Source organism: Vollenhovia emeryi, unplaced genomic scaffold, assembly GCF_000949405.1.
Source record: "Vollenhovia emeryi isolate VEMERY1.0 unplaced genomic scaffold, V.emery_V1.0 DF939177.1, whole genome shotgun sequence".
Taxonomy (NCBI): Eukaryota; Metazoa; Arthropoda; class Insecta; order Hymenoptera; family Formicidae; genus Vollenhovia; species Vollenhovia emeryi.
Window position 1 is genome coordinate 822,009 of NW_011967189.1, and position 21,327 is coordinate 843,335.

At 46.2% G+C, this 21,327-nt stretch overlaps 1 protein-coding gene across 3 annotated transcripts in view; it reads right to left on the reverse strand.

The window, feature by feature from the left end:
* Positions 1-3,359: 3,359 nt before the first annotated feature.
* The window catches only part of LOC105563366 (RING finger protein nhl-1), a 64,446-nt gene continuing 46,478 nt past the window's right edge, over positions 3,360-21,327 (reverse strand). The window contains exons 8-16 of one of the 3 annotated variants that reach the window (XM_012014907.1): positions 20,843-21,072; positions 19,932-20,194; positions 17,576-17,876; positions 15,626-15,760; positions 7,034-7,552; positions 6,441-6,602; positions 5,340-5,496; positions 4,582-4,863; positions 3,360-4,310 (exon numbers count right to left, since the gene is read on the reverse strand). In XM_012014907.1, coding sequence (XP_011870297.1) covers positions 3,879-4,310; positions 4,582-4,863; positions 5,340-5,496; positions 6,441-6,602; positions 7,034-7,552; positions 15,626-15,760; positions 17,576-17,876; positions 19,932-20,194; positions 20,843-21,072 — 2,481 coding nt within the window. In that variant the 3' untranslated portion in view covers positions 3,360-3,878. Of the gene's footprint in view, positions 4,311-4,581; positions 4,864-5,339; positions 5,497-6,440; positions 6,606-7,033; positions 7,553-15,625; positions 15,761-17,575; positions 17,877-19,931; positions 20,195-20,842; positions 21,073-21,327 lie in introns of all 3 variants that reach the window. The other 2 variants (XM_012014906.1, XM_012014908.1) reach the window with 2 other exon arrangements.

A 21,327-nucleotide genomic window follows, 5' to 3' on the forward strand; every position in this document is an offset into this window, starting at 1 on the left:
CACACAGAGGGACACAGACTTACAGTACGAACATACGAACACAGAATTACACCGAGTATCACAGAGACACACGAAAGAATTATAGAGACCCAAAGATACGTTGTTCCTTCGTCGCGACGGTCACTTTGTACCTGCTTGCTGCCTGCCTGATCCCACACACGACACAACTCCCAGTTTCGCGTGGCGGCGTTTACGTACCATACAGGACACACACGGGACACATACGCGATACACACATACACGTACATGCATACACACAGCCTTTTTACTCCGCTCGACGATTGATAACGTCCAAGCATGTCGCGTGTACTTTCGTTGTGATAATCTGACGCGTTGCGAAAAAAATCATTTCTCTGCGTACGTCGAGAACCAAGCTGATTTGCCATTTGTTGTTCAGTCCCATCGTCGATTTTTTCGCGATAGGGAGAAAGAAAGAGAGGGAGAGAAAGGGAATGAGAGAAAGAGAGAGAGAGTGTGAGAGAGAGAGAGTGTGAGAGAGCGAGCACGATTTTCCCGGAATGTTGATGATGGTTTCGACGACTGTTTCGACATCAATCCGCTCTTGGCGTTTCCGCGTTTCGAAATTCGAGCGATCGCGTAGGACCTTGATCCTCTCTTGTTGCTGCGTAATCGCCTGATGAGAAATCGAGTGCCTGAGATCGAGTACCCGAGGTCGAGGACCCGAAATCGAGTACCCGAAGTCAGGAAGTTTCGAAACGAGGACGACGCGTAGATGTGGCACATACGTGCTAGATTTTACTAGCGGAAACGAATAACGGTAAAGGCTCCATCTCTTGTAATATTTTTATTATCGCAAGCGTAATATTATATATATAATATATATAATTAAATTATATTATTAAATAAAGGGATTATGCCACTGTTTATTATTTATTGACTAACGTTCGACTAATATTGTAAATAATAACGAAAATATTTTATCTATATTTCCGATCTCCGGGGGGGCGCCGGGCGGGGGTGGCGTATTATCTCTTGTCCGCCTTCGCGGCGATCATTAACGATCGCCGTTTCGCCCGCCCCTCTATTGTTACACCATTTCATCACATTGCATTTAATAAATTATATATTTATTGACTCACACTTACTTTTCACTTGCCCTACTCACCTTTTCAGTTGCCCACCCTCCTCCCTGATCTACTTACGTTTTCTTTTTTGCGATTTTTCTTCGAACATTTGGTTGACATTATCAACCTCAGATAATTACCGCTGGTTTGAAGTTTTAGACTAATCGCAAATAGAAAAGAAAGGTCTTGTCGTGAGATCATTTAGTAAACGATGGGGAAAATTGTGTACTTTGTTAAGAAATTGTGTCGGAGACTAGAACGACGGTCTAAGTGCTAGATCACATTGTGAGCGATTGCCTTAGTTAATCAATTCGCGATAAAATACTGCGAGAGCTGACTTAACATGAATGCCGGATATTATAGTTGCCCCTGGACCGGGATATGGCGAATAATACAATTACGGCAAGTTAATATCCGGAATATCCGGGCAAATAATGATCTTAGGATACGTCGGAGAAGTTGCTTGTAGAGCTTCTATTGATGCTAAGACAAACTTCCACTTCCAACTGCTCATCTCTCTCGAGTGGAGTGCCGAGAACCAAGACTTTGCGAACCGCTAAATTTAACGATCGTATTCATAGTGCAGAAGTAATAATCCTTTCTCGCTTTAGCTAATGTCTCAACTGTTTCGCAGAGGACGAACGGAATAGTACGTGTCGAAGGCTAAGAGGCGAGTGGTCCGGAAAAAGACTTATACCTACCGTCTTCCTTCCGCAACAGTTTATTTAAAGCATACAAACGGTACAAACTTTGCTGTCACTTTGCATATAAATTAAATTAAGTCGTTCGGATATCGTGCGTGTGTGTACGAGAAGGAGAGAGAGAGAGAGAGAAAGAGAGAGGGAGAGAGACAGGAGAGAGATAGCGGTGATAGTGAGAATAGAGTGGGACGAAAAGGCAAACATGGTCGTGTGTATTTTTCAAAACTGCCGACCGGAGAATCGCGACTGCAGTCCAAGATTTTCCCCGAGAATTCGAACCGCTCGCCGCTGAGCGAGCGGCGCGATTCTATTCATCGCGTCGTTGGGCTCGTCGATACGATTGCTGTTCCATTTTTTTTCTCTTCTTTTTAGGCTTTTCTCTCCGCAATTCCGTCCGTTTCGATATTTCTTTCATTCCATATCGCGTCGTGCGCCGAGTGTATGAATCCAATATTCGTCAAAGTGACACGAGAAACGAACGCGGTAAACCGCAGGAAAGCAATGGCAGATCTACGCGTTTCGCAACCGGAAACGCAGGGGCGTTCGGCTTGTCCGGGAAATTTTGATAATAAAGATATTAGCTCGAAATAGAAAACGCGTTTCCCCATTTGGTTTGCGCAATCACCGGCTCCAACCCAGATAGCACAAGACATTCCTATTTTAAGAATATCCCTCTAGAATATTTGGGACATTCCATAGGTCATTCTTATATATTTATCTTATGTTCGTGGAACATTCGACTGGCACTACTACAAATCTTTTTCGAATGTGAATAGTATAGTCTATCGAATATAGCGTGTCAGTTATATATATGATCACAGGTTTCGCTGCCTTTTGCATAAGATAAGGGTATTACACAATAAACAATGCGCAATACATAAACTCGATGAATATTAAAAAATTATTCCGAACGAATATTCCAAAGACATTCTCGGCGAATGTTCTAAAAACGTTCTTCTTTGTTATGAATATACGATTTCTAATTGTAATACGAGTTCGATTGGAATATATTCTGAAATTATGTATATTTGCACTCCAGAAGAATATTCGTAGAACTATGTGTGCTATCTGGGAATGCTTGCAAGGCGAGCAGAATAGAACGATAATCATCGCGAACTTTTTCTTAAATCGTTTGCTCGATAAGAGATCCAGTATCTACGTCAAAGTAATATAATTAAAGACAAGTTATTTCATTAATATACTAACCTAGTCGCCGATGGAGACAATAAATTCAGAATTTCACGCACCTCAAACAAAATTATTATCAATAATTTACAGTGCAATCCGAGGCAAACAACCGTTTCCATTTTTACGACAATGGATTTCTCTTATTCATAGAGAAGCGCGAAAATCATCACTTTGCGGCAAAGACTATTTCCGTGCTTTATTATTTTATTAGATAAAACTATGAAAGCGATGACTGTATTATGGTCAGATGATGGAGGTCGTTTTCCAGGCAATAAAGAGTAAAATAAATTATAACAAGCTTCATAAGATTCACGAGAGGTTTTTCCAATTACGAGAGCAGATAAAAAAAATATCTACGTTCGTGATGAACGAATGAAACAGGCTGTAACGATATCTCACCCCAGCTTTATGACGAAAATTAATACGTAATAATATGTTTGCAGAATGTCTCTATTTAATTAACAATCGCTAAATTAAATAATCTGATCCGATATTAAAGTTCGTAAATTTTTCAAGATATTATATATCAATTTTAATATAAAATTACAATAATTTACCTCCCAAAATGTACAGAATTATTTTCTCTGTTTAATTTTTTCCACCCTTTTTTTCAATTTCGAGCTTTGCTAAGTATCCGTTACAAATTTCAGATAAAAAAAATGTGATGCAAGAAAACTAATGGAGATTATTGAAACTCGACTTTGCAGATATTTATTCGGACTCGTAGAAGTCGATACACTCTTCCATTGAAATGTGCGACGCGGTCCAGAGGTATTCTCCCAATATTCGCTCGTCATTAATAAACGCAGTATTAATAAACGCGAATATCGACCAACGCGTAGTTAACTGTTTGGTTAAAGAAGGGAGCAGAGCCCCTTCGTTACATGAAACATAATCGACGAACTCAGAATACTTGGACCCGGTGATTCTCACGGTCGCAGACGACGATGTTGCCGGTGGAGGTGACGGCGACTCCCTCGAGACCTTTGAACTCGCCGTCGCCGCTGCCCCAGCAGCCGAAGGACTTGAGGAAAGCGCCGTCGGGGCTGAAGATCTGTATCCGGTTGTTGCCGGAATCAGCGACGACGATGTAGCCCTGATCGTCCACGGCGACGCCCCGCGGGAACTTGAACTGGCCCTCGTCCGAGCCCTCCGAGCCGAAGGACGTCAACACACGGCCGTTCACGTCGAATATTTGCACGCGGTGATTATTGCCGTCGCTGACGATCACTCGATTGGTGTTGCTCACCGCGATGTAATGCGGGTGTTCTAACTGGCCGCGTCCGCTACCGCATGAGCCAAACTTGCCCACGAATGTGCCGTCCGATTGAAATACCTGCGTGCGAACGGTATTTCGGTCAGGTATGCTGTTAAAGCTGGCGTAAGAGTACGGTATTTTTAACAGTCGCTAAAAGTCAACGGAATAACGAAATTTACCGAGCTCGCGTCTCTTCGCTATTCGATCTTGTCTCATGTACTTTACGTAACGAAGTTATCGTGAAAATATTCAAACGAGAAAAACAAACATCAACGTGTCCTCTCTCCAATAATCAGTTAATTATCCGCCGAGTTGATCGATGAGCCCCAGCGTGTTAGGGCGCACGCACCTGCACGCGATGATTCTCCTTGTCGCACACGTAGATGAATCCGAGAGCGTCGGTGGTGATGCCCCAGGGATAATTGAATCGGCCGTCGGCGGTGCCCTGAGAGCCGAAGGCGCGCAGAAAGCGGCCGGACGGATCGAGCACCTGGATCCTGTGGTTGTAGCGGTCCGCGATGATGTACTGGCCGATCCGGTTTACGGCCACCCCGGCGAGGCAATCGAACTCGCCCTCGCCGCTGCCGTACGTTCCGAACTCCTTCATGAAGTTCCCATTACCGTCGAATACCTGCGGACCGAGCGGTGCGCGGTCGTTCACATCGAGGGCCGATATTAAAATCGGCTCGCGGCCGACCGCAATAACCGGTGGCAGGACGGGGTATTCTCCCCCGTGCCTTATTTACGATTACGTCGAGGCGGGCGCCCGTAAAATCCTGAGGGCTTCGTGTACACACTTCAGTTTTTACGCGCTCATATTAAGTTAACTATTATTGCCTCAAGCGACGCGATTGATTTATCGAGGCGCACATGTCCTCAATATTGAATTTGGCAAGTTGCTACACGGCAAAACGATTCGGCTTTCAATATTACAATTTTTTTCCAACTAATGCAATCTTCTGTCAATTTTTGTTACAACTAACAGTTTTATCGTTGGAAGAATCGTTACGCCAAATGTGATGGAATAATTTCGCTTATCGCGTTTTGATGCTGCAATTTAAATTTGATCCGGAGTTCCGATTTTGAGTTTCCGGAAGAACGGCTTACTTGAACACGATGATTGGAGCTGTCGGCCACGACGATGGAGTTGTCCGGGCCGACTGCGAGGCCTCTCGGCCAGGTAAAGCATCCGGCATCGCTCCCCCGCATCCCGAACTTAAACAGCTGCCGCCGCTTCAGCAAGTAATGACTCCTCCGACCATTGCTAGAATCAATTAACGGGCCGATCAACGACGCTCGGATACGTGATTTCCAATCGTTCCGCAATTATGGATCTCCCCGAGGAATCGTCCTTCCGGCCGCGTAGTTAATCATGCGGTCACGCGCAAACGCTTACGTGATGAACGCAGTTATTCTTCATCAGATACAAGTCCCGAAACCCTATTGCGCTAAGAAAAGTTTGCGGAGGAAGTGCAGGAGAGAGAGGGGGGGGGAGAGAGAAAGAGAGAGAGAGAGGAGAGAAGAGAAAGGAAGAGAAAGAAGCAAACTCGGATATAGTGGGGCTCTGTATCTTCATTGCGCGCCGTTGTTCTTAGAGGAATGTTTTTCGTAAATCCACTTTTCAAGAGAGACGCGATGTTTCACTCCGGCGGAAACAGCGGTAGATCTTCGAGAATTATGGCCGCGCGAGAAGTCCCGGAGAGAGCAACGCAACGGATAACGAGGATAAAGTGTTTTGATTGCAATGGCTGGCTCCTCGCCGCATCCGACGGACCTCCCCCTGGTTCAAGCGCGCTATGTCCGTAGCATATTTAGAAAGTCTCATGCGTTCCTTCCAACAGGTAGTGCATCCCATTCTTTCTATAAAGTACGAAACTTCTTCTTCCTCTTCTTCTTCTCCTCCCAGGCGCAGGCTTCGCCGGTATTGAACCCGGAAAACCGGGCGAAACTTCGCGGCTCGCGTTCAGCCGTTTCCTAAATTGGATCTCGCGAAGAGATACGGCGTTTTCATTCGTAAACTTTGAAAGAAAAAATATGTAATGTCGTAAGGCACAAAGTTGAAACGCCAGAAATCCTCGAATTGCCTTGTCTCTCGTTTTTAACGGCGTCCTTTATGTTACGTAATTGCAATTATACAAGCAGCCGCTTGAGATGCGCTTTTATGTCATCCCCGATGTCCTTACGTAACGTAATGTGATTAGGGCTCACCTAGTGGAGGAACCTGCTGCCGCGGGTATAACGGGAGCTGCTGTAGGGGACGTGGGGGAGCCTGACGGGTTTTTTTGGTCGTCGTCAGAAGATTCGAAGGATGCTTGCCCGGTGTGCCTCAGAGGCAGGCCCAACGACAGCCTTCGCGAAGCCGCACTGGTACTGCTGAAATTGTTTCGGCATTCGTGTAAAGTTGTAATTAATAATCGATTACGCGCCGATATAATCGCGCTATTTCGTTTCTTTTAACAGCGTTAAGCTTACCGCCCGCTGATATGATCTAATAAATATGATGATGTGCCTAATAACTGTATTGATTCCAGTGCGCGTATAATATTCCGAACCATTGTGCATACAATGCGATTAAAGCTTTATTGATATTATACGCGATTGTACGTTACACTATTTGCGATGTGACTAGCAATTTATATTCATTATGTGGAAAATAGACAATTAATTAGTACAGCCGCGCGTAGAGCTTTCATCACTCAAATATTTACATCATTCGATAAACACGAAGCTCCAACAAATTTCGAAGATTAGAACCGCTCTCCGATTCTCTGCGCCTCGCGGGCACTGGAGGCCCAGCTCACCTGGACGAAGGTATCGTGGAGGACGAGGAGGGCGGTTCCTTGTCCTTGGTGGTGCGGTTGCCGTACTTGTTCTTGAGGTACCTGGCCCAGGAGCTCAAGGCCGCGCCGTCCTTTTCCGCGCCCGGACGATCGCGCTCCGGACTCGGCTCCCTCGACTTCAGGGCGTGGGTGCTGCGGCTCCGCGCCAGCTCAGAGCCGGCGCCGTACTTGGCCGCCAGGTAGGCGTTCGGCGACTGGGTCGTTGGCGATGGTGGTTCCTCGTCCAGGTCGAGGTCGTCGCCGCCGAAGTTGTGCGAGCTCCTGGAACGTGCCAGCCGTTGTCGGCGCTCCTTCAGGGCCGCGTAGCGGGATCTCGTCGACAAGGGCGAGTCGGCCTCCGCGTCCACGTCTCTCTCGCGTTCCCTCTCGCGTTCCCTCTCGCGTTCCCGCTCGCGTTCCCGCTCGCGTTCCCGCTCGCGCTCACGTTCCCGTTCGCGGGATGCCATCATCGCCGCCTGACTTCTGCTCTTGTTCAAGAACCTGAAACATCGGGCGGACAGAACGCTCAGTTTGTCTTCATCGAGAGTTCACGCTCTTTATGTTAATATCCCGAGGTGGAATCATTTTACTCTTGCAAAAATAACTTTGTAATGTAGAAACGGTTTTAGAATTTTTCAGTCTGAAAGAATTATCTATCTGTCACAATCAATTTCCCATTTTTTCAAGTATCTTGAGTATCCTAGAAGTTATTTAGAAGAATTCTGTAAAAATCTCCTGTGACCCATCCATTACTTATGCAAGAGTAAGCTTCCATTTGATACATGTATGCATCTAACGACATTTATAACAAGAAATTACTGTAAAATACATTAGGATAATTAAGCAGCGTAAAAGAGCACTATATATAATCTCGCCTTATCCTCTTGCGTATTCGCTAGATGATACGTAGACTGTCTAGAAGCGCAACAGACTCGTTGTTAATTGTAAAACGTTAAACCAACAATGACATTCGATTTTTCGTTATAACATTATTATCTCCCGGGATATTTCTGTTAATGCGCTTTCGCGGATGCTCGGATTACTCGGACGTCCCCCGAATTTTCGAAATATCAACCGATAATCCAAACAATGCAGCTCCAGTTTCCTCATAATTTCTGCTCATCAACTTTCCCGGATTTTCCAACTAACTCTCGAGTGTCCGGCTTTTCTCGCTCGATCTAGACCGCGATCGTTCAAGCTGAATTCGAGTAGATTTTAGGTAATCGCACACCCCGAGCATCGGAGGGTACGCGAGAGTGCCTCGACCCCGACACGCACGCGGGAAAGACGATACCCATCGTGAGAGCGAATGGTATCTCTGCGGTCGTATTTTCGAGTGAGACCCTCGCATCGGGCTATTTCGGTGCATGCGTGCCGCGTAGCGCAGGCTGCGGCGTGCAAACACGTATGGGCGCAATATCGTATAACGGAAACGCTTACCGGCGGACAGTACGTCTATATTGCGTTTTATTTAAAAACAAAAAGACAACCATTCTCGAAATAAAAATAAACCGAAAGAAATGCCTCGCTTATGCGCGTCGCGTTTTCATCGCGTTAACCGGCTCTTATTAGCGGTAACTTTATCATACGCTCATGAAGACAAAGGGGGGGTGTGCATGTATATTCGTTGAAAAGAAAATTACTCGGCATTGGAAGAAACAATTCGGTGAAAATTGGCCATTATTATAATTCTGCAAAATTCTCACCGTGCTGATTAAACCACGGTGCGCCGTGCGTAAATAACAAGTGACATATTTACCAATTACACAAGCGTACTATATTAAACTTATTTTGCACGGTGTGCCCGCGGGAAACGCTATTTATGCGAGAGCGAGGCGTGCGCGCCGCACGCGAATATTAAAAGACACAATAATACGGGTGTGCCGTAAATTGCATACTCTAATGAGCACGGGGGTAACGGAGTAACAAAGTTAAGGGGTTAACTGCTTTTCGTGTACGTGTTGGTAGACTTTGCGCCGGTACCGCTATCTCGTTTATGGGATTAAGCTTATGAGGGCGAGATTTGCATTTGATTGTCCGCGAATCTATCCATTGTCCGCAATATACGAAATTCTTGCGGCCTCGAGTCGTTGTACAGGAAGTTGTGCGGGCGCATGAGACTTGAACGCCGTGTCAGCTGACTTTAAGGTACATCGCGCATACAAACGACAAATAACGAGGGCGCACAGGGCGCAAATGCCTCGCGAATTACTAATCGAAGCCTCCCTTTCTATCGACTAAACGATTAAAGCATTGTTATTACATAAAATCATTTCGAGCATTAATTTAACGAGATAACAATGAGATAAGCTGCGAGATCAGTGATTAATCTCTACGCTAATTGCGCCTGAAGTGTGGTCTTGTACACTTGCCGGAAGCGTTCATCGTCAGTGAGCAATTTACGGTAGAAGATGTCGTTACACTTGCCGGATCGCGACACTGCGGGTACTATTTTTTTATGCTTTCGGCTTTAATTTGAAAAAAAAGATCTATGCTTACGAAGCGGCCACTGATTTGATTCGATTCCAGCTCCATGGACGAGTGCAACCATCGGGGACCACCGATGCGCCGCACTTTTTATCACAGATTCGTGAGACATCCTGTATACATGACTACGGTGAATATGCAGATAAGTGTTTTACCATGAATCGCACGTACGTCATGCACATTACTCTCGTAAGCGTGTTTTATCGAGAAGCAACAATTAGAGACGTTATTTTTACAAGACGGAAAATTCGGAAGAAGCTACAGATACCAATTAAGCTACGTGTTAAAAAGTTCACGATAAGCGATGTCCTACTTCAGACTTTACTTAGTTAAAATTCTACGGACTGAAAAATTTGATCGAAAAAAAAAACGTCCCGCTGTCTACATTTTAACATTTTAACTCGTGTGAATGATTACCGCTGATTAAGCACAAATAACGGGGAAATGTAAATCTCATTGTATTAAACTGTAATTAACATCCCGGGGCGGAGTTGGCATTGCGTAGGGCGCACTGCGCGGTGCGGATGAAATTTTCGGATTGCGTCAAACAATGTTTGTGTAGGTTCGCTCGAATTTGAGAAAGTTCATGAATGTCCGCAAACTTCGGTATAAACATAGTTTATCGCGCGCCCGGTTTGTATGACTTTGCACTGAACCCCCCCCTCAACTAAGTTCGTATTTCGCCCGTATTAGGTCGGGTCCCAGTGCATCGGTAGAACCGACGTGTCACGAAGTAAGAAGTTTGCAGTTTACGAAACTGGTAGATCAGATTGCGGCGTGGATCGATGGTTCTACATTTCTCCCAAACGGCCGTGTAGGAGCCGCGAAGTTTCGACAGTGTCGATTCGTTATAACGGCAAGCGGGGCGTGCAAGAATACGTGCTAAGAATATTGTCCAACATTACACGGAGAAAAAGGGTCCTTTGGATTTAGCATTCCTATTTATTTGATCGAGAGTTGTTTCATTCTCAAACGATCTCTATTATTTGATAGAAAAGACACTGTTACTTCAAGTAATACCTTTCAATTTTAAATCATTATATTATTTAGCCAGGCGCCTATAAAATTCGGCGCTGCCACTAGATGGCCGCTGAAGTCGTAAGAAAAATCACGGCGGCCGGACGCATTCCAAATATCAAATTTGTTTGGATACAACGAAATTTATTAAATCCAAAGAAATCGTTTCCTCTGTGTATGCAGTAATCCATTTTTAGCAGCGCGAGCGTATTTTTGTAGCACGCATTAGAGGGACCTGACCATATTTTTATTGCGGTTTCAAAAAGACGATGCAACCTGTACTTGAAATAAATGCATATATAACAATGAAATTGATATTACAGACAGCCCAAATAAAGTTTGGAATTTTCCCGTTGGAACTGTCGCCGTTATAAAATATCACTAATTTATATCGAATATATTAATTACGATCTGAATGATATTCTAATTAGTTATTACTATGAAAATTAAAAATTATACAACTATTTGGCATTTTAATTTTCACGATAAATTTATTATCTGCGAAAATAACGTGCGCGACTGGGCTGCATAATGGAAAACTGTAACGAGTTAGTCATAAATTGCATTGTGAAGCACAGATTTTCCTATGGAATTTCTAAACTCGTTGAGGATTTTCTGAGGAATAATTGGCGTTCTTGTTTCTGCCGTCCGTCCAAAAGCATAAATCCATTTTCCTCTTATGGTACCTACTTGTAATCGACCGAGAGAGAAAGCGAGACCCAATGTTCTATCACACGAACATACTCTCCTCGAGATTGTTGAAGAGTGCGCAAGGAAAATTTATGTAAATTTAAAAGTCGTGCAATATCGTGAGCGTTTGAAATGCCGTTAAATCTGAAGAAGCATGAAAGACCTGTTTGTAAATAGTCACGTTGCACATTAGCAAGAATCATTTCGTGAATCATTCAGAACGAATCTGAAAAGTGATTTTTATGCAGTGCAATGATACTCCATCTCTGTCCATTATCTTCCTTTGCAACATTCAACAAACGCTAGAAGAATGGGATTGTACATCGCGATAATAAGATCTTTACATGTCCACAAAAAGAGAGAATCGAAAAGTAAATCTCCCGCGGTGTCCAAGAGACAACATCGTGAGATTTAGACAAATCACTTTTGAGAGACATTCTGATAATGAATAATATCGTGCCCGAAACAGACGACGAATCTGGACTGCCGCCTCCGTCTGCCGACCATCGACGTCCACCGATCGATATAGCGGTGCGATTCTAACGTACAATCTGTTAGTGTAATAAATAAATATGCATTCTCCTCGTACTTATCGTATCCCCGCTCTTTGGTATCTCAGTGACATGTGGACGGGAACGGTGAACGATATCGGGGACGAGAGAGTACAAGAAACTCTGGAAGATCTCAAGATGCACTGAGGAAGTAGTCTTTGAAAATTTATTTCTCCGAGATAAACATTATATGCCACAAATAAATTTTCAAAGACTATTTTCTCCGTGTGAGAGAGTGAAAGGCGGCAGGGAAGGGCAAGAGGGGACGGGAGAAAAAGAGAACAGAGGGAAGGGTGTTATACGAACAAGAATTGCAGGCGGGATCCGACACTTTGTGCTTGTTACCACGCGCCGATACTGAGGACGGTTGAGAGGGAAATAAATAATACGAGTTATCACAAAGAAATGCAGTTTATTTACCACACCGACAAACTGTGACGCAAGCCTATTCGCTATAAGGATAGAGTACAAAAACTTATGATAGATACGCGACGCGCGTGCGGTGGCGGGCGATCCAAGGGTCGTCCGCCACCTCTACCTCCTTTTTCTCGAGTATACGGCTTTAAGAAGCTCGAAAGCGGCAAATTACAAACTGTTTCAGACGCGGACGCGCACGCGCGTATGTGTTTGCACGCGGAGGGCAGAAAAAGAAAAAGAAACGCGGCCACGAAGCTACTCGAGCGACGTGGGGTCACGGTTCAACAAATGTAGGAACAATGGCGCTCGGCCGTAATCAACGATTATCACAATGTATAAAAGAAAATGCAGGTATGCATAGCGTGGATAGTTACGTTCATGAGCGTTCTCCGACAGTACCTTTTTATTCGACGACGTCGGCCAGAGGAGGCGCGAGATGCGCGAGTTTCGGGTAGCAGCAGTCTTTTACGAATCGATATATATTTTTTCCTACGTTTTTGTTGCTGCACTTCCGTCAAATTTCCTACCGTAATATTATTAATCGGTCCCGGCACGATTAATTTATTATGCTCTCTGATTCCGAGATGCTTAGTTTCGATTAAATTAATTGAAATCTGATTTGAATTAGTTGGATATTAATCGGCATTTGGATATGTAATGTTATACGTTAATAATCGCATAATTTATTAAGCAATTAATTAGTAAGAGCTTTGAAATTGTTCTCTTCTCCTTCAGTCAAGCAGTAAAAGAGGTCAAACGGTTTTAAAAAAGCAGTGACGCTCTTCTACGAATTAAACGTCTTGCAACTTGCATTAGATAACGAAATTGGACGAAATTGAACTCAAATAAGAAAATCTAATGATACTTTAAGCGCGGATGAAGCTAATTTTTCTGTGGAGCAAATGAGAGCACGAGTATCCCCTCGGAAAGCTGCTGCGTCGCCACTCGCGACGAGACAGTCCCGTCAGTTTTCCGCGTAAACTCGGCGCGTGGTCCACGGTCTTTCATCCTGAATGCCGAAGCCGAGACGACGCGAGAGACAGAGAGAAAGTGTTGGAGGAACCGGAGGAGAGTCGTATTTGCGTAACGTCAGGGATTACGTTTACACGCCACCCTTAATCGGGTTCAATAACATCCGTAGTTATTAAACTGGCCAATCGCAACTATTCCTCAGAAGAATGGAACGACTGTGATTGGCCAGTTCCTTAACTACGGATGTTATTAAACCCGATTAAGGGCCAGTTTCACAAACATCGGCTAACTGCTAACCAAAGATTAATTGATTCTCCGTCTCTTCTTAGGGCCACTTTCGCAAACATCGGTTAACTGCTAACCGAAGATTAATTGATTCTCTGTCTCTTCTCAAATAATAAGATAGAAAAAGATAGGGGTGTCGACTGAACCCTAGTTAACGGTTAACCGATGTTTGTGAAACTGGCCCTTGAACAATTAGATGGAAAAAGGGGAGTCGACTGAACGCTGGTTAACGGTTAACCGACCTTTGTGAAACTGGTCCTAAGGGTGTCGTGTAACAACACTCAGGGAGAGAGCTCGGCGGAATTAGGGAAACAGACTCGTTAGAACGCTGTAACACAGTACGGACACACAGAAGACGGTGGTTACCATTTGCATCGGTATACTCATACTGGCACCGGGAGTCTCCTCGTGCTCGCCGGGCCCTGACTGCTCGGTGCCCTTTGACCGCGTAGCAACGTTCGCGACTAACGCACCGTTCTCAATGTTAGTTTTTGAGTTTACGAGGTCGGTCGTTTGGGAACGAATCGTGTTCGTGTTCTCCTGCGCACTGCCGTCCCCTACGCGCTCGTCGTCGTAGTCGTCGTCATCGTCGTCGTCGTCTTCGTCGTCGTCGACGTCGTCGTCGTCAAGTATCACCCACCCGTTCTCGTCGATGTCGCCCGTGCTCTCTTCGATCACGTCGATCCCCGTCGCTTCGCTCGCGGACCCGATTCTAGCAACGTCTCGACCGGAAGGGGCTTCAAGCGGTGAGGTAGCCCGGTCGGACTCGCTCTCGGATTCATCGGAGACTAGCCATCCATTCTTACCCAGACTGCTCTGTCTGTACACGTGACTTCTGGGCGGGACCTCGGGTCCTCGTCGTTCGCTCGAGGGAATCATCTCGGCGACGTCAACGATACCCGACCGCGCCAAGGAATCCTCGAAGTTGCTCGACATCTCATCGCGTCTCTCTTCGGCGATTCTTGGAATAATTTCTTCGGTACGCGTCCCCGCTGCGTCGTTGACGTGGGCGATAGGGTCCGCAGTCTCCTCGGATGGGCGATCGACCGTGGATTCAAAATCCAACGGGATTACGGATACCGTTCGCAGATCGGTCTGCGGATCCTCTAGATCTTGCTCCGCGACCACCCAGCCATTGTCGTCGAACATCTCCTCGATGCTCCGCTCGTCGATTATCGAGGCGCTTCGGCGCTTTAAATCCCTCTCGTGACGGTCGTCAGGCGTCACGCTGCTCTCGCCTCGGGTGTTCGAGCTGATACTCAGCACTGTAGTCTCCTCATCACTTTCAGAGTTCGAGGAACCTTTATTCTCCCCGCTAGCCTCGCTAGCCTCAACGTCGTGATTTCCAACGTCCTTCTTCTCCTCCTTTTTCTCGTTCTTCACGTTGCAGTTTTCATCTCGAGACTCGTCGTCCTCTTCCACGTCCAACCCCTCGTCGGAGTCACTCTCGGAATCGCTCTCCGACTCGCTGCCGGACATCGTTCGTCCACTGACGGAACTCGAGCATTCGGAAACGCTGTGAGACTCTTTGGACCTCGAGCGATCTCTGCGCTCGTCGAAATGATCGACGCTTCGACTTGGGAAATCCGACGCCTCGGTGACACGCGCGTCGACATCTTCCACGATGATTTCGAAAGAGCTGGAAACGTCTTCGCAGTCACGATTTTCGGATATCGTTTCTTCCGTGTCGCCTCTTCTCGCGACGGAATCATCTTCGGTCGCGGTAGACTCGTCGCGGCTGCCACCTGCGGCTACCAACCAAGTCTCGTCGCTCCCGGAATGAGCTTGCACTAACACGCCCTCGTCTTCGGGTGTCACACTTGTAATGCGATTGTCGCCGCGGAGATTTTCGGGTTCGCTAATCGCGAGGTGGGAAGAGGTGGATGAGACGGTCGATTTGTCCGTAATAATAACGTCCGAGCTAGTGTCCGTCGCCTGCGATTTAACCGCGTCCCCGTCGGCGTCGCCGTCATAAGCGGAACCCGCGATCGTAGCCGCGATTACTTTACCGTCGTCGACGCGACCGGCCGAGCACCTTTCGTCGGTACCGTCCGCGCTAAACGCCCTAAAACGATTACGGTCGAGGGGGTTACTGGAATTAGAAGTGGCCTCATCATGAGCAGTCGCTTGACCGTGAGCTACGTGCGCTACGAACCTGCTGGTGTAGCCGCCCGGCGTCGACGTCGTCGTCGTCATCGCGGCGCCGCCGCCGCCGCCGCCACCGCCGCCGCTCGGCGTCGTCATCGTCGTCGTCACGGATTGCGCGGGGCTGCCCCTCGGCGACGAATACCTGAGACACGAGTGATCGGTCGGAACTTTCTCTCCTTACTCTAGACTTCTCGCTACTGCTACTACTATTACTAAGGGGGTGGTGCTTTGGGGGGTGCCGGCCACCTGATTGAGAGAAACTCAAGAACGCAACTCGTCGAACGTAGCACACCGGCTCCGATAATCTTTCTCTCTTTAAGATCGAGGTCACGTTTATTTTTTAACTGCTGACTGTTAGGTTTATCGCGCGTATTCCATTAGGATCGAGGCGCGAGATTGCACGATTAACGAGCCGTGGTGATCCTGCTCTATTTGTATTTATTCTATCTTACTCTACACGTCTCAAGCTGACCCAGTGTCCAGTTATCTAATTTTATTCTCAGTTAATAATATACTGTGTAAAAACGATGACGACGCGATACCGCTTTGTATTCAGAGCGCAACAGTTAATCGTCCACGTTAGACCAGAATAGAAGACTAGAATGGTCGGACTGGAACTAAAAGTTTACTTTTGTGCGAAGCACCGAGCGACATTTCAATCAAGTAGTCAATTCAAACGATGATACAAATTAAGTTGATTAGTTTTTTTAGGTGGAAAGTGGACGCACCGTTCTACCACGTGCTTCTCGAGTGCAAACGCGTGCTCGCGGCCGAATTTACGCGCCCTAATGTATTACAATTCATCGCCAGACTGAGCGGCTAATCAGTTTCCGCAGCGCTACGTGGAAAGTTTCTGATAGCAGCGGGCGCGATGGGGAACGGGCCACGTGATTCTTTTACAAAAGCCGGAGGCTTGAAGGGAGCCGCTACGCCGGGTCGGGCCAGGGAGAGCACTTACGGCTTCGCCTGGTCTCTCCCTGTTCTCCTAGCCGTCTCTCGTTTCCTTAGGCCACAGTTTCGAGCGAGGGGATCGCGTCTGTCAGAGGAAGGGGACGGAGTAAGCTTACTTCGAAATTCAGCGCGAGCGAGCGCATTCGTATGCTCTCGAATGCGACGGTAGAGAACGTCGGGATGCGTGCACGCGATGTTGCCGAGAGCGTAACAAGCGCAAATAAACACGGTAACACACGAACGAAAGCTCCGCCATAGTTTCTGCGAGCAGCGAACGTGCAAGTTGACAATATCGGATTTTTGATTAAAAACTGAGTGAGAGAGAGAGAGGGAGGGAGAGAGAGAGAGAGAGAGAGAGAGAGAGAGAGAGAGAGAGAGAGAGAGAGAGAGAGAGAGAGATTTTCGCGAGACGGATATCGTCGATTGAGAACTGTATATCAAAGAAGAAGAGTAGAGAAAGAAGGAATTGCAGTTAACTTTCCTAATTTCGTATCGAAAAAGGAAAATGAACCAAGATTCTAAATATTTTACTTTATCGTTCTGATTTTGCGACCTTGTGGCATACCATTTTGGTAGAAAACTCTCATTAATTTTCCTATTTTGCTTTTTATTATCTCAACTATCCGTACTTTTCATAATCGTGCATAGATTCTATTCATATTTGATAACAACAGGAATCAGTAGAGATTCAAAGAGGCATTAATCATCAATTGCGATGATTAAATTTCTATTACTTCATTACTATGTGATATCAGCTTTAATTTAACAAATGAACGATATTGTCCCTTAAATTCATTAAACTGGATTAGTTTAATTGTTTATTTTTAATTGATAAAAACAATAGCACACACATACGCACGCACGCTAAACTTTCCAAGAGATATCCCTAAGATATTTCTAAAAGATCTTGTTTGAAATCATAGTTGATTTTCTATCGTCATATTAGTTGAAGATTAAACCTCTCACTTATCATATAAATCCGTTCTTAGAATTGAGAAGTACTTGCCTGGTGGAAGGCGAATCTTCCTTGCTTCCTCTTCTAGCCTCGGCGCTGCGAGCGAGCAAAGGCCCGATGTCGGTGCGTGCCATGGCGGATTCGCTTCTCTGGCGATCTTGAGAAGCCACGGAAGCCGCGGTTGGGGTAGTCTTGGACGGATGACCCTCCGTTTCCGACTCTTCTTCAGTGTCCGACTCCGTTTCCTCGGAAGAGCTGCTTGTCTCCTCGTCTTCGTCCTCCTCTTCCTTCTTTTTCGCCGCTGGTTCCTCCCGCGGCGTCTGAACCGGCGGTGGTGGAGCCGCACGGTTACCTGAAAATTCCGGAGGTTCACGCCAACGTGATTTCCACCTTTAATCCTACACTTGGTGAAATTAAAAAATTTAACAACACACAAAAGTGGCCGATCGTCGTGGCCAACCGTCGACGCTTCAAAATTGCAAAAGGGTCGGAGAATATTTTAATTTGAAAAATTAAAGCCAAGAACTTTCTATTCCATACATTTTATAGGAAAATCAGATTTGGCTTTAACATAAAGATACATGTCGAGCTAAGGAACGCAGTCACGAACGAAGGACACGGTGAGCGACAAGCGGTGAGGATCTGTCGCGGCGCATGGGAATGTGCGTTTATGCAATCTCAGGTGCAGGAAGAGGGTGTCTTTCGCCTTTCGCGCCGTCTACGTGTTCACGGTTGACGGAAACACGACGAGAAAACGGACCGATCGTATCGACTGACAGCGGTGGTCGGAAACAAGAGGTAGACAACGCGAATATCGCCACGTCCGCTCGCGTATCTCGTTTACGGCGAGATGCATTGCCTACGACTTAACGCGCCGGTTTGAGCGGAGATATGACAACCGGGACACAGCGTGTCGGGAAAGCGAAGCGACAGCATTAATTAAAAAGCGCTGTGAATGGATAACGTAATTATCGTGTCGCGCGCTACTCCGCGCCTGCTGCTTGCCGACTGCTACCGATTTCGGCTCTCGAATCTTGAAATATCGCACCGGACACGGCATCTCGCAGATCCATTTTCGAATTGCAACGTTGTAGCACGATCGTGCTGGCAGTCTACGGCAGCGTTTTACGTACACCCCTCGCATACAGGATCAGGGCGATTGTAATGGACACGCGGACATTCATCGAACACGAAACGCCTTCCATCCGAGGTTTACCTATTCCACTAAATTTCGTTAAACGCCCTGTTCCGATTTCTCTCGAGAAACTCTTCGAGGTATTTAACGTATCAAAAGATACTTAAGAATTTCACTGTTTATTTCAATATTTTTCTGGTATCTTCCGCGTTGTCGATGACGCACCCTCAGAAAGGATTTCTGTTACCGAGACAAAAATATTCTTGACGCATTTATATTTCTCACGACCTCATTTAGTATGAAAATAAGACAATATCAAAATAAAAAAATCAATAATTCTTATTCTCCTCTATCGAATTAAAAAAAGATTGACTTACTATATTGAGACAAGAGTAATTTATATAAATGCAAGTTTATATATTCTTGCGTTTAGAATAAATTTCTCCTCCATATTACAACGCACGAAGCTGGCACCATGATATTCGACAAAAGACGATCCATACTACCATTTTATCTTAGATTTTAGAATTTTTCATTTATAATTAAAATATTCCTTTCTCTATAATAAATATGATTGACGCTACATCGATCCTATTTTATGATACATTCAAGTGTAATAGCATTGGATCCGGAAATTTTTTCTGTGGGTGCGACAATTTAAAATGTATCATAAAACTATTTTTACTTAATTTTATCTACTGAAAATGTTTTGTTATCCGAGGGGCTGTTATCCGAGAGTTTTATGCGTAAATTAAGTCTCCCGAAATAGAGGCGGAAGGTTAAACGCAAATTTGTCTGCACATCCAATTTCCGTGAGATGCTCGACGGAGTACTGAGAAATACAATAGACGCGCTAGACGGGATTAGCGTACGAAGCGAGCGGAGACGTGCTTTCGATTCTCTTCGTATAAACAATGGGTAATAGGCACACAACGAAATTGGGACGTGTCGCGGATAGAACGGTTCCTAGCTGCGAACGTGATAAAACCCTTCGATCACTATCCACTGCATTGTTCCCGCTTCAGTGCGACACGCAAATTAATTCTACGCAATCTTTTGAGTGCTGCCAATACTTTACGCGCATCTATTAAATTGCAATTGTTTCCTCTTTCTTTTTAGCGGTTAGAGAGAGAGTCCACAGTGGAAATTGTTTCCCAATGGAAAAGAGCCACGAACGATTATTATATCGTATTTTATGATACATTGAAGCGTAATAGCATTGGATCCGGAAGTTCTTTCTGTGGGTGCATCAGTAATTGCACGGTTAATTACCTGCGCCTAAAAAACGGCTCTGAAACGGTGCTCTGGGGGCCGGTGGGGCGGCGTTCGATGACTCTCTGCCGGTTGCGGTGGAGACGGTGGTCGTCGTGCTGGTCGGGGGTGCTCTCGACAGGTACTTCTGCTTCATCTCCTCGGTCGTGAACGGCGCGCCCGTACTGCGTATCCCGGATCCCGCCGAGCTCTCGGAGCCGGTGCTCGAGTCCGACGAGGCACTCCTGGCCGCGGGGGGAGCGTGAGTTTCCGCCGAAGTTCTCCTGCGCGAGCAACAATATTACAAACAAGCACGTTAATAACGCAGCGTAGAACTCGAACAAGTTACTTGTTTGCGCCGTAACAACGTCGCGCCGCGAGAACTCCGCGCTTAAGTCCGATATAACGCGAGGTACTGCTAGCTAACTGCGAATCCCGCGGTCACCGCCGGCGTGATTAATATCTACGTGAGCAAACATGTCTTCGGGTCTTTCGTTCCTTCGGGGGACCGTGTTGATTTACCGTCTTAATAAATAGTTTTCGCCGGAGTCGAGAGAATTTGTGGTTTTAATGAGGTCTCCACGCGCGACCGTCTTCATTTTTTAAACGCGATCTCGACGTTCGAGTCGACGAATTTCTGACTGGAGAACCATTCGTGTCGTGTCCCATTTACGGTATAACCGAATAACTATTGCATGTATTTCACGAGGTATATTAAGTTTCCGTAGAAATCTTCGGTCTGGATAATTCTTTCACTTAGAATAATTAAGCTGTCAATCGACCATAACTGGCGACGTGTTCGTTGCTTAATTAGCTTTTCGAAAGCTTAATTATTGTTAGTCGTGTACCGGCGTCAAATAATTCATCATCTTTCGCTTAGGTTCGTTACTACAATTTTCATAATAAAGTTTGGCAGTGTTTCGTTCGTTTACCTGGCGACGGCCGGTCTCCTGACCGGCTGCTCCTCCGGTTCCCGTTCCGGAAGTTCTCTCGACGGCGGCGGGTGACCGGAAACGGGCGTCGGCTGCCTCTCCTCCACCGTTTCGGGGTGGACGGCGGTGGCGGTCGCCGCGGCGTTCTTGTTCTGCTTCTTGATCCTCGAGATCTCGTCGTCCTCGCTGGTCTGTCTCGCCACCGCGGTCGGTACCTTTCGCACTTGTACCTGCGCGTCAAAAAATCACTTATGGCGAGAATACTGCGGCGTTCCGCCACACGTTGCACCATCGGTGTAATCGCGATCGAACCTCGCTCAATTCCCTTCGTGATTTGCAATCCGGATCGTTCGTTTCCCCCTCGAGTGCCGGGGGGAGAGTTTACGATCGGGGGTGTCCGTTCGCGCCAGCCGCACGATGCGCCGCGCGATTTATTGGGGCCGCGAAATCCGCACGTGCATTTAAATGCAACGTTATGGCACGTA